The sequence below is a fragment of the Cupressus sempervirens genome, chromosome 10 (assembly GCF_028749045.1).
Source record: "Cupressus sempervirens isolate cs-2001-9-10 chromosome 10, ASM2874904v1, whole genome shotgun sequence".
Classification (NCBI taxonomy): Eukaryota; Viridiplantae; Streptophyta; class Pinopsida; order Cupressales; family Cupressaceae; genus Cupressus; species Cupressus sempervirens.
This window is the reverse complement of record NC_143127.1, coordinates 529,546,479-529,560,779: the sequence shown is the minus strand read 5'-3', so window position 1 is coordinate 529,560,779 and position 14,301 is coordinate 529,546,479. Positions and strand designations below refer to the sequence as shown.

At 34.3% G+C, this 14,301-nt stretch overlaps 1 protein-coding gene across 2 annotated transcripts in view; it reads right to left on the bottom strand.

Moving 5' to 3' along the window:
- Positions 1–8,182: 8,182 nt before the first annotated feature.
- IM (Alternative oxidase family protein) overlaps positions 8,183–14,301 on the bottom strand; it is a 158,083-nt gene continuing 151,964 nt past the window's right edge. For both annotated transcript variants that reach the window (XM_089806972.1, XM_089806973.1), the window contains 3 exons: positions 8,984–9,055; positions 8,577–8,624; positions 8,183–8,496 (listed from right to left, as the gene is read on the bottom strand). In XM_089806972.1, the coding sequence (XP_089663098.1) occupies positions 8,357–8,496; positions 8,577–8,624; positions 8,984–9,055 (260 nt within the window). In that variant the 3' untranslated portion in view covers positions 8,183–8,356. The remainder of the gene's footprint in view (positions 8,497–8,576; positions 8,625–8,983; positions 9,056–14,301) is intronic.

Below are 14,301 nucleotides of genomic sequence, written 5' to 3'. Positions count from 1 at the left end.
GGCACGTACAATTGCACCAGAACACTGGTTCACCTTTACTCTTACGCTAAAGGTTCCAAAGAAACCCTGTAACCAAGGGATTTCCATTTTACTAAAGAGGTGTATATTGACTAATCTTTAGGGTACAATACACCCCTTGCACCAACCCAACAATATAGAAAGGTCAACCTTCTAAAAAACAAGTGGCGTCCAGTGGAAAAATTCCCAAGAACATCAATTGCTTGAACAAATAGATATTGAGACCTAGTATGTCTTTGATGCTCTCACAATCAAATCTAGATCTCACCCAATGCATGTGATGTAGTACCCAAGTACCTATTCACAGTAACACATTCTACATAAGGAAAACATATAGAAAAATACAAATGCAATAAAATTATTTTTAAACTCGCATATCTTCCATTAACCAACCTCCTCCTACATCGTTTTGGTACTTCTTAAATAACTAAAACTCTCTAAATTCAAAAAAAAAAAGACAATTTACCTTTTTGGCAAATTTTAATAAATCTTCAATTTTTCCATTTTAGGTAACCTTTGAAATTAACTTCTAAAAAGGTGAGAATAAAAATGGACTTTCCTTAAGCTATGACAACTTGACTTGCCAACTAATCTTTGAATTTGGAAACGTCCCTTCAAAGTTATTACAAAAAACAAACTCTAAAAAACACACAAAATTATAACAACTGAGTTTTGGGGGTCTAATGGATTTTTTGGGCCCTGAAGAATAATATTTTCTTGACAAAATGGGGCATAGCTGAATTGTCGAGCCACCAAACTCCCCCTTACAAAACCACTATCAAAATTTGATAGAAAACCCAGGTCCGAGTCAAAAGTTATTACTCCTAAAAGTCGATGCATCATTCTTCCCTTGAAAGAAATGCAACTCCATCAAGTGGGTGTCTGTGAATTGCTCCAACTTTGTCGAGTCTAACTACACTACTGCCCACTCAAATAACCATGTACTCTCTATTTCAAGTAACCCGTCCCCCTATATCAAGTATCTGTTATGCTAGCCATGCCTTGTGGAGATAGTCTGTCAAGAATTTTGGCAGTTCTTCCTTCTTATTGGAAAGGTGATTCTGCCAATCTACTCCATGTACGTCATCTGTATTTGGAACATCTCTATGGAATGTGTATAGATAAGAAACATAAAAAAACATGGGAGATGTCAAGATTCACTGGTAAGCTAACCTCATATGCATTATCATTGATCTTTATGATGATTTTGCAAGGCCCAATCTTTTTATACTTCAATTTATGATATATGTCTGTAGGAAACCATTCATGCTTCAAGTAAACCATCATCGAGTCACCTACAACAAATATTTGTTGTCTCCGAGTAGCATCTGCAACAACTTTGTAACTCACATTACTATCTTGTAACTTTCCTCTGACATCTTGTTGGAGCTGGTGAAGGTGTTCAGCAAAAGCAACCCCATCATCACTAATTATGTCTCCCAATGGAAGTGACACAATATCTAGAACACCTTGAGGTTTTTGACCATAGATAATTTGAAACAGAGATTTTTGATTGATCTATTAACATAACTATTATAGGCAAATTATGCCTGGGGCAATGTCAAGTCCCATTGTTTAGGCTTCTCGTCCACAATGTAGTGTAATAGATTTCCCAAATTCCGATTTTGACTACCTCTATTTGTCCATTAGTTTGAGGATGATAAAAACTACTAAACTATAACTTTGTTCATAATTTCCTCCATAGAGTCATCCAAAAATGACTCAAGAACTTAGTATCTCTATCAGAGGTAATGGTCTTTGGAATACCATGTAACAGACAACTTCTGAGAAGAATAGTTCTACTATTCTCATTGCATCATTGGTCTTTTTACAAGCAATAAAGTGGACCAATTTTTAAAATTGATCAACAACCACAAAATACGATTATTACCTCGCTGAGTGTGTGGGGGACCCAATACAAAATCCATGCTCAAGTTAGTCAATGGTTCAATGGGTACTAGTAAAGGCATGTATAATCCTGTATTATGTGAATGTCCTTTAGCCACTTGACAAATTCTGCACTTTGCCACATATTTAGTGACATCCATCTTTATCTTGGGGGCAATAATACTTATCTTCAACTAATTTTATTGTTTTGTTCTTTCCAAAGTGTCTAGCTAGTCCACCACTGTGAAATTCCCTAATAATGTTTTCCCCCTAGATCTACTTGGTATATATAGTTGTTTACCTTTAAAGAGGTAACCATCCTGCATAATATACTCACCTTTCACATGATCCAACTTACCAAAGGATTAAGCCTTTAGGTGTTCTACAATTTCCCAAAAATCATCATTAGTTTCATACAAGGCCTTAATAGCATCAAAACCAACGACTTCAGTTTCCATTGTGGTTAATAGTGTAGCATGCTTGCTCAAGGCATCAACAACCTAATTTTGTTTTCTAGACTTATGTTTTAGAGCAAATTTATATCCCTGTAAGAAAGATACCCACTTGGCACGTTGACTATTGAACTTCTTTTGTGTATTGAGATATTTCAAAGCAATATGACTAGTAAATAGCACAAACTTGTGTGGGGCCAAATAGTGCCTCCAATGTCTTAATGCTTGAACAATTGCATAAAAGTTCAGATCATAGGTAGAATAATTCTTTCCGACTTCATTCAATTTCTTGCTAAAGAAGGCTACAAGCTTACCTGCTTGGCTAAGAACAACGCATATCCCAACATGTGAAGCATCGCACTTCCAAAACTTTCTCAAAATTTAGAAGTGTAGATATATGAGCTTCAATTCCCTTTTCCTTCAAAAATTTAAAACTCTCCTCTGCATTTGTTGTCCATGTGAATTCCCTTCCTTTGGTACAATCAATTATGGGTGTTATAATACTGCTAAAATATTGGATAAACTTTCAGTAGAAAGTTGCCAACCCATGAAAAATTCTTACTCATGTTTACCTTTTTTGGATCCATCTGAACACCAACTTGAGAAATGACAAAGCCTAGAAAGGTCAAACTAGTTTGCATGAATCTACACTTCTTCAAGTTTGCAAAGAGCTTCTCCTTTCTTAATACACTCAAGATGATCCTTAGGTGTTGTAAGTGGTCTTCCTTGCTTCTACTATAGATCAAGATGTCATCAAAATAAACTACAACAAACTTACCAATATAAGGTCACAACACAATATTCATCAACCACATAAATGTGATAGGTGCATTAGAAAGCCCAAAAGGCATAACCATCCATTGATACAAACCATCTCTTGTCTTAAATGTTGTCTTCCATTCATCCCCCCCTTGAATGTGGATCTGGTGGTAGCCACTTTGGAAATCAATCTTGCTGAAGTACTTAGCCCCCACTAATTCATCCATCATGTCCTCTATCTGCGAAATAGGAAACTGATACTTAATGGTAATATTATTAATTGCTCTGCTATCAGTGCGCATCCCCCATGTGTCGTCCTTCTTTGGAGTCAACAATGCAGGTATTGGACATGGACTCATGCTTTCTCTAACCAGACCCTTTTGCATCAATTATGTCACTTGTTTATTCAACTTTGCATGTTGTGTTGGATTCAACCGATAGGTTGCTTGATTAGGTAGGGTTGCTCTAGGAATAAGATCAATATGATGTTGAATATCTCTTTTTGGTGGAAGACCATCAAGTAGTTCATTGGGAACAACATCAACAAACTCCTTCAACACCTTCATTGCCTCAAGTGACATCAAGTTTTCTATTTCTTCTCCTCTTTTTAGTACTAGTGCATAATATCATCCTGTTACTTTCATTTCTTTGACAACTTCTTTTGAAGACAACATGGTTTCCTTCTTCTTTTCATCCTTAAGCGACAAGAGAACCACTTAAGAGCCATCCCTCCAAACTGTGGAAGTAATTTTCTCCCCATCATGTATGACCTTCCTTTCATACTGCTATGGTCTTCCCAACAATATATGGCAAGCATCCATAGGGATAATATCACACCATATTTCATCCTTATAATATTTTCCTATGGTAAATTTAGCTAAACATCATTTATCAACAATTACTTCATTTCCTTTCTTAAACCATGCAATATGGTAAGAATGAGGATGCCTTTCACATTGTAAATTCAATTTCTCTAGACACCATATTCTCACAACTACCCTCATCAATAATAACTTGACATACCTTTCCACCAGAAGTGCATCTAGTTCTGAAGATGTTGGTCCGCAACCACGAATCATCAAAGTTCTTTGCAGGAACTTCATCTTTTTCTAGGATGATCATTGATCTTCTCATCATGAGGGATTCTCCCACATCTGGTGAATCTTCTTGCTTCTCTTTTGTCTCAACCAAGTCCACTCTAGGTTGTCTTCCTTGATTTATTTCTAGCATGTTATAATTTGAGCATTTGAAGGCTCTATGTCCTTCGCCAACGCTGAAATAGGTAAAGGGCCTCCATTCGTTTTCCTAGCCTCTTTTGCTACCATAACCTCGTCCTCACTAAAACTCCCTTCCTCTTTCCTATTTTGCATGATCTTGTCTGGAATTTGTATTTCTTTCAAATCCTTGGGAGGATTCTTGTCGGCTGTAATTAGAACCTCCTCGAAACGATGTTGAGGAACTCCTCCTTCCTCCTCTATTCCTCTAATTGTGTTGTCAATTCTATTTTTCTTCAACCATTAGGGCCACATGGTACACTTCTTCCATACTGCTAATATAATGCATGCTCAACTCATCTTGAACAAGAAATTTTAGTCCACTTATGTATCTAGCAACCATCTACACATCATCTTTTTGATGCTCTATTCTCATGGATAACTTATAGAACTCATTTGTGTACTCTTGTACAGAAAATAAAATTTAAAAAAAGAAAGAAAAAAAAAATTTGCTTCAAATTCTAAAACTTATGAAAGAGGGTTTGTGAGTAATCCAACGGTAAGAACTTTTCTTATAGTTTTTTCTCCATCTTGTTCCATGTTGTGATCTTTTCCTTTCATTTTCTAGTTCGTTCCTTTTGGAGTTCAGCCCACCATATCCTTTCATATCCTTTTAATTTTGTGCATGCAGACTTCATCTTCTTTTCCTTTGCCATAGGCTTCCATTAAAAAAATTTCCCATCTCATTTAGCCAGTCTATCAATTCTTTTAGCTTAAGACTACCAACATAGTCTAAAACTTCAATCTTGATCCCCTCATTTTTACCCGCTAAAGCCCAAACCGCTCTATCTTCATAGCTCAGCTCTTCCAATTGTTCTTCAGTTTCTCCATTTTAATTAGCACCCCTTCAGTTTCCCTCTTCATCTGATTCATTCTCTCCTTGTACTATTGGTATTCCTTGATTGTTCATTCGCTCATTCAGCCGTTCAATCTACCTATGCATATCCAACATCAATCTTTGCATTGGAGTGACACCTCTTCCTCTTCCTCTCCCTTTCCTAGCCATCTTCCCACTCTGATACCAAATGATGTAGTGCCCAAGTACCTATTCATAGTATCACATTTTACAGAAGGAAAACATATAGAAAAATACAGAAGCAATAAAGATATTTTGAAACTCGCATATCTTTCATCAACCAACCTCCTACATCGTTTTGGAGCTTCTTAAATAACTAAAAACTCTCTAAATTTGAAAAAAATAGAAAATTGTCTTTTTTGGAGATTTTAATAAATCTTCAATTTTGCCATTTTAGGTTAACCTTCGAAAATAACTCCTAAAAAGCTAAAAATAAAACTACACTTTCCTTAAGCTCTGACAACTTGACCTGCCAACTAATCTTCAAATTTGGAAATGTTCATTCGAAGTTATTACAAAAAACTAAAATACACACAAAAATTACGACCACCATGTTTTGGGGGTCTAAATGAATTTTTTTCTTGCCATCAAACTACAAAACCACTGTAAAAATTCGAGAGAAAACCCAAGTCTAAGTCAAAAGTTATAACTCCCGGAAGTTGATGCATCAACATGTTACATCACCAAAGAGCAAATATAGACACTTTCTAGGTACAATTATGGATTCCACTCTAAGCTTTTGTGTAGACTTTTTATATAGCTCATTGAAGGTACATGCTTAAACCTTGAGGTGATAAAATCCCCAAACATGCTTCATATTTTTTAAAGTAAAAAAGGAAAATAAGCCCAAACCTATGAAGGCAAGGGGAGGCAATAGATCATACTATTATTGGGTACTACATAACAATGAGTCAAGAAGCACACAAGACACAACAAACATGGCTTTCTTTAAAGCGCCAAATTCAAATGTTAACTATTCTAAGAAATTTGAAAGCAATGAAAACAAATAAATCAATGCAACACCATGAGATGGAATTTCAATTTTAACCTTTTTTTTTGTGTTTTGGCCCTACAACAAGATTGTTGAGGTTGAGGGTCTTTGAAAAGTGAGAGAACAACTACACAAACTAGTTAGAACAAATCCAATGCAAATAATAGTTCACTGAAATATTAGAACTTGACAGTTACATCTCAAAATGTAAAAGAAATGACCAACTGCCAATATACTTGACATAAGCATTAACGTGACTATATAAGCACCTTTCTATTAAATAAATGTGCATATCTATCAAACAAAAACACCCCTCTACTCCACAATAGCACCTTCGGATACACAAATCTCTCCAATATATTTGAAATAATAACATTAGACTATTAAATAAAATTATAATTTAATTTTCTAGCAATGAATGAATGAAGAATTGTTCATTTCATGTGAACAAGAGAATATCACTTCAAAATAAACAATAATACCATTAGTAAATGAGCAAGAAAAGAGAGAATAAATAATTTAAAAATATACTTTTTAAGAGCAAGCCATGGGTAAATAATTGGAAGAATACTAAATAATTGGAAGAATATAATTTTAATAGAAAAAGCATGAATAAATAAAGATTTATTCATTTAAAGTGATAGGCTACACATTTTTATAAATTTATTAATATATGAAGAATATATAGTCAAATTCAAATTATACTATGTCAATTGGCCCTATGTCTATTGGTGAAGTTGAAATGTATTAATGAGCTCACCAAGAATTAAGTCTTGCTATATATAAGACTCTGATATTAAAATAAATAATGAAAAATGGTACTTGAATGGATATAAAATGAAATTATTAAAAAATATTTTGAAATATATTAAACTTCATCCTTCACCAATTTTTAATACTACTTTAGCATCCGCCCCAATTTTGCATCTCATGCCCGAAATTTGGCAAACAGTTTGGCTAATGTTGAAGTGCCACATAACCATAACTAATTAATAACAAAATATTTAAATATCTAAACCATGATGATTCACACGTTAAGAGTAATGGTGGCTGCATGTGATCATCCTACAAATGTGGGGAGAGAATTGCCTCTAGGGATATGGAAGGAAACGAGCAACAATTCAACAAAAAAAAAATCATAGGAGGATACATATCAGAAAATTGGTTACTAAGGATTCTATTACCTTTTGATCCACACTAGTGAACAATAAGAACTCTCAAATCAGACGGGGAGAAAAAAAGCATATTATATCAAAGAATTCAACTCCACATGCGAACATGGAGAGAGAATACTTAGGAGCTGATATCAAAGGAAAGTCAAAAAATTTAATCGCTCAATTGAGATCCTGATCACACCATCTAAGATGTGAAACTGGCAGATCGAGGGTCCCTAAAGAAGAATGGGAGGAAAGAATTTGCAGGTTTTGCAACAAGGGGTAGGTGGAAATGAAATGGCACTATGTAAAAGTTTGTACCGCATATGAGGATATCCACAATCAATACAGGGACACTACGGGTGAACAGCATAAAATAACTTTTTTGAGGAGCCAAGGATTCACAAGATGGCCATCTTGCTCACGCAAGTTCGCAACAAAAGGGACAGCCTTGAGAAATCTCAACAGTCTGATTAATGAGTCTTGTTTGGTCCCATAGACTGCTGGTCTCGTGAACATCATTAAAACTCATCCATTCATTCATTCAAAGTGAGTATAATCATCGGATGTCGTCAGCCATGGTGAGTGGAAGTTTAGCTCCTAAATAAAATTTCATTTCATGAGAGATTTGAGTCAAAACCTTCTCATTCTCCCTGCCTCCTAAATTTCTCTTGAATAGGATTGCATCTTAAAATAATATGACTGGACTTCTCCTTGTGCTTATTTCTGCAGATTATACCATCAAGTGACCACAAAAATATCTTATGTCGAAGAGAAATTAGTACATGTCATGCGAAAAAACTGGGGAAAATGGAATTTATATCTAATCGATATTGCCTCTTACCTGCAAGTCAGTTAAGGATGAAGTTACAATGTAATAGTTGGTATCTGAAAACCCTAATTTGTTTGATCTACATTTTTCTTTTCCCTCGTATATTGTGTTACATATGAATAACTGTAAAATATCAGAGCTTTTCTCTTGAATCTTCAAGAGGTCTATTGCGATGTGGCGACTGCAGAGAACCAGGCATCTGACAAGCCTTCATAGTTTTACAATGCTCTGCTTCATCATCTCGAATGTTTATAAACACATCATAAAGATTTTCTGCAATGCAATACATGCGAGATAAGTATCAAAACTGATTTAGGTAATGGAATGATGAAGGCAATAGAGAGAGTACTGACCAATTTTGGGTCTTCGCGTACAAGGTTCACGATCAGTCTGGAACTCATCTGCAAACATTTCAGCAGGAGATCCTTAGTGTGCATATGAGATTAATGGCTTTCCTCTTCCTTCACTCCACTATACCACATGTATTAAATAACTAATCCATTATTACTTAATGCAGTGCTTTTATAACTTAACCAATCTATTTTAAAGTTCAAAGTTAAGTTTCATTCTGACCAAAAATATGTTTCATTCTGACCAAAAATATGCACACTTCAGCTGAGATTTGTTTCTAATCCTCATCTGGCTTATGGTTGATCATTTCTAATTTCATTATCATTTCTATCAGTAATGATTTTATAACACATTCTGGAGGCCTAACAATCAAGGAGTGAACTGTGTATTTAATAAAAAGTAAATTTACCAAAAAGATAGAGATCGCCTTCTGTGTAGTATTTGACTGCTACTTCGGGAGCTGGTAGATTTTTCAGGTCTTCTGCAAAAATAAAATTCAAAGAAATTAAAGTCTTTTTTTCATTATTTCTGAGTAAAAGTTCAAGGGGTTTAGCACAGTTGGTTCAAGAAATGTATTCTCATTGTGGAGATGTTGGTTCAAATTCCAAGAGGGACATCTTTGTGACTTTCTAAGTTCTGACTCTCAATTATTTTTGCTCAAATGAACATAGATTTGTAAATGATATTCAATAGAAAAAATCATTTCTGAATAAAATGAATTTAGAAGAAAAACTGGTTAATACAGTCAACTAGAAAGTCTTCCTTTGGTAATTTTATCATTGTATCATAAAGTCACCGTAACTAATAAATTTTCTTCATTCATTTAAAGAAATGAAATCTAGGTCCAGAATAGAATAGTAATGCAGCATAGCTCTACATTGTATCAAGCATAAAATATATTTCAGTATCTAATCTGCTCATATTCTGTCACAAGATATCTCAGTCCATAATAAGAACTCCAGGAAAAATGCAGGTTTTTGCTCGAATCAATTAATGGAAGATGAGGTGATCACAAGAGAGAAATAGAAAGAGCACTCTAACGACGAATGTTCTAACAAATGCATTCATATATATATAACGTCCGCTGGCCAAGTCTAGTCAGATGGTCATTGTTCATACAACTCCTCAGTTCGTGGAGCCATTGCAGTTCAACTCTTTCATCATTTCTATTTATGGCAATGATATTGGTTATCAATGAGACTCAACGTGACACTACGCAAGTATTTTCAGCCACCCACATTGAGCTCCACATTTCTTGGAGCCAGTTGCAGCCATTTATAGTAATCAACCTTTGACTTTTATTGAAAAAATAGGCAACAAATTTTACAACTGAATTCTAGTTTTCAAATCAAACTTTATTATTTATTTTTTCTTTAAAATAATAATTTACGCCATTAAATAATTTATTATCTAAATAACACACCCATGCAACAATGAAACTGTTCTTGCCGTTCACAAAATCTATATTTTCTCCAATATCTTCAAGATGGTACAGTTGGCTAGGATAGTCTTTGAACAACAAATATCAATCTTTTTTGTGAGTTATTTTATCCTCCCAAACTATAATGTCTCCACTATATATAATATGTCATAATCAAGATGACAACTTATATTACTATTCCTTTTATATATTATAATTTCCCCCTTATCTTATATCCTTATCCCCTTAATTCTTTATACTTTTTGCTGTCTTATATCCCCCTGATTCTTTATACCTTTTTGCTTCCTTATATCCCCCTTTTCGTTTCGGTGCCTTTATGCCTTGATGCATTTCCAAAGGCTTCTTTTTGCTGCTCCTTTCTATATTGTTTTTAGTTCCTGCCAGACATGGCATGGAACTGTAGCTGAGGCTTCACCATTAAGTAGTGATTAAACTTTGCAGCGACAACCAATGGGAGTTGACTTTTATTTAGGCTATGTTTTCTATTTGCTATTTCAGTGAGGTAAGTTGCATATTTTTTAACATGAATAGTAATCAAAAGTTTTTTGCCATTTTACTATTGGCCTTTGTTGACGGTTGCAGGATGTACGGTAAGATTTGTATGTTACCAATATAAGAGAATGCACCTCTCCCTAAGAATTGAGAAGAGCTAGATACAGATGGGTAAGGATGCCAGCATAACAATTGTTCTGAAAGCCATTACCTTCACATCCGGAGTCCAATTGACTCCGTTCAAAATGCGTTGAAAAGCTAGTGAAGAGCTCTACAACACAATGTAGATAAATCAATCCTATGCCATTAAAATTTTATTTGCCATCAATTTGAATTAAGTGTTAATGTTTAGCATCAGAAGAAGCAAAACATGAATTAATTAATATTCTGAAACTCCTGCTGATTCTATAATCACAGAGATATAAGCATACATATATGTATATATATATTAATGTACATATACACATACATATGCTTACATCCCTGTAATAGTTCATGGATTAACAGCAGTACTGAGATCATGTTATTGATTAATTGGCAGACTTCATAATGATCAGGCACTTATGTTTATCATGCCTTGTATCGGGTGTCAATACATATCGTGCCTTGTTATTATCGGGTGTTAATTCTTATCATGCCTTGATTTGTTATCGGGCACTAACTTATCCAAAAGTTTGGTTGTTATTTAAAAACTAAAATGCCTCCGAAGAGGCATGTCTCTACGTGGCCCTTGGGCCACATAGAGACATGACTCTTCGGAGTCATACCTTTCACCCTTATATATATGTGCATAAGCTGCCGCAGGCAAAGCATCAATCACACGGCATTCAAGTACCTGCAGTCAGCATCAACATTGTAAACATTACTTTCGGCTATCACCATCAATTTGTTACACAGCAATCCAGTGTTACAATTACTGCTGAAGGAGAAGATAATCAAATACATTACTGAGATCGCTGCCAAAGATAAGTAAAATATATTCTGCATTATTAAAGTAAGATATTCTCTGTAAGCATTTATTTGTAATTGTTTTATCTATCAAAGATCCACAATAATTAACATGGTATCAGAGCTCTACTGTTAGAAAAACTTTTGCAAAATATTCATTCTAATCTGAATTTCAAAAGTTTAAGAAAGAGGCATTAAAATGGTGAATCATGTAAGAATAGAAGATAGGCTAGATGGAGCATCATACTTCTCATCTTGGAAAATCAGATTATTAATAGTGCTAAGAGAGATGGAATTAGAAAAATACATTGAATCAAATTTACCCATGCTTGAAAATGAATCCGAGAAAGTAACATGGAAAAAGCATAATAATAAAGAAATGAAGATCATCATAGACTCAGTAAAAGATCATATACTTCCATCTATAGCTAATCTTAAAACTGCATTTGAAATGTTCTCCTCTATTCAAAATACATTTGAAATTAACAATACAAGTAGATTATTAACTTTAAAACAAGATCTACTTTATTTAAAGATGAAAAGTGGAAAATCCATAACCTCATACTTCTTAAGAATTACTGAATTAAAAGATCAACTTGCAACTATGCAAAACCAAGAGGATGATAAGGAACTAAGCATGATTGCTCTTACAGGTCTTCCTTTGTCATGGGAAACCTTCATACGAGGTACAAGTTCTCGACCCAAACTTCCGAAATTTGATCAACTAAAGAATGAATGCCCTCAAGAGAAATCTAGACTAGCTTCTAGAGGTCTAAGTTGAAATCAAGAGGGAGACATCCAAGCATTATACACCAAATCAAATAAGAAAAGAAAGCTTAAGAGTAACAAGAAGGATTTCAACAAAAATCACAAATCTCACAAACAACATGATTGGTTCAAAGTTAGATGTTTTAAATGTGATAAACTTGGACACTCTTATTATGTATGTCCAGAAAAGCAAAAAATTCAAGCAACTTTAGCAGAAGTTAAAGAAGAAAATATTGAGAAAATGGATAAAGAAAATTATGCATTCCTTGTAGCTCTTTCAAGCAAATTAAACACTAATCACAATACCTGGATCATAGATAGTGGAGCTTCTCGTCACATCACCAAATTTAAGGATAAGTTTGAAACCTTCTCAAAACATGAATCAGAAGAAGTAACTATTGGATAATTCCTCTCACCCTATTAAAGGAATTGGTTCTTGTTCTCTACAACTGAATTCTGGAATCACACTTCAACTCAAGAATGTCCTATATGTACCAGGGATCAAAAGAAATCTTGTCTCCATCTCCGGACTTGCTGATCAAGGGTACAGAATTGCATTTTAAGAAGATACAGTTCTATCTTGGACTAAGAACTCATCTATTAAGAAAGCCATCTACATTGGAGTCAGAAATGGAAGTATTTATAAGCTTTGTAATAATGAAAATCCTAATTTAAACTTAACCCTTAGTAATGATAAGTCAAATTCTTCTGAAATCTAGCATAAGAGACTAGGTCATATTAACTTTCGAGCCTTATGATCTATAGGTAAAATTGTAAGAGGTCTACCTAATCTGAAACCAGATAATTCAAGTATCTAATCTGAAAGCAGATCATTCAAGTATTTGTAAAGGGTGTGCGTTAGGTAAAAATACTAAACATTCCTTTCCCAAAAGTGATCATAAATCTAAATCCATTCTTGAATTGATTCATGCAAATCTTTGTGGTCCTATGTCAGTCCCCTCTCTTAATGGATGTCTTTTCTATCTAATTTTCATTGATGATTACTCTAGGAGAACCTGGATCTATTTTCTGAAACAAAAGGAGTCATCTAAGGTCTTATCCAAGTTTAAAGAGTTTAAAGCTTTAGTTGAAAATCAGTCAGGTCAAAAGATCAAAACCCTAAGGTCTGACAATGGAGGTGAATACACATCTGATATCTTTAAAAACTTTTGTATTTCTGTTGGGATTAAGAGGGAGTTATCTATACCTTATAATCCTCAACAGAATGGAATAGCTGAAAGAAAAAATAAATCTATAGTTGAATCAGCCAGAGCCATGTTACATGATCAAAATCTTCATTACTCTTTTTGGGCTGAAGCATCCAATACTGTTGTCTATATTCAAAATCGATGCCCTCACTCCATATTAGAAAATACCACTCCAGAAGAAGTATTTATAGGCATTAAACCAGATTTAAACCACCTGAGAATATTCGGATGTCTAGTCTATATTCACATGCCAAAAGAGAAAAGAACCAAATTGGAGCCTTCAGGAAAAAAGGGAATATTCATTAGATATTGTGAAACTACAAAAGGATATAGGATCTACATTCCTGGGCAAAGGACAATTGAAATTAGCAGAGATGTAATATTTGAAGAAGACACAGCCTTTAAAATTTCTAGTAATAGTGATGAATCCATTTCAGAAGAAGATCAACCTACAAAAATTGAGAGGGAGGATAATTCTAACTTCTCTTCCATGTCTAATCATATAGAACCTGAAAACATCAACAATATTAATAAGAAGAGACCCCTTTGGGCTAGAAAAATGTTAGTAGAAAATCAAATTGAACCAGATGAAGTAATTCAGGAAAGCAAAAGGACCAGAAATCAATCCTGTTATGTTGCATTACTATCTGAACTCATTAAATCTGAACCGACTAATGTTGAAGAAGCACTTTCACATCAATCTTGGAAGGAAGCAATGATTGAAAAATATAACTCTATATTGAAAAATGATGTATGAGATGTTATACCAAGACCTAAAAACAAATCAGTTGTCTCTTCCAAATGGTTGTTCAGGAGTAAACATGCTTCAGATGGTAGTATTGAAAAATACAAGGCAAGATTTGTAGCCCG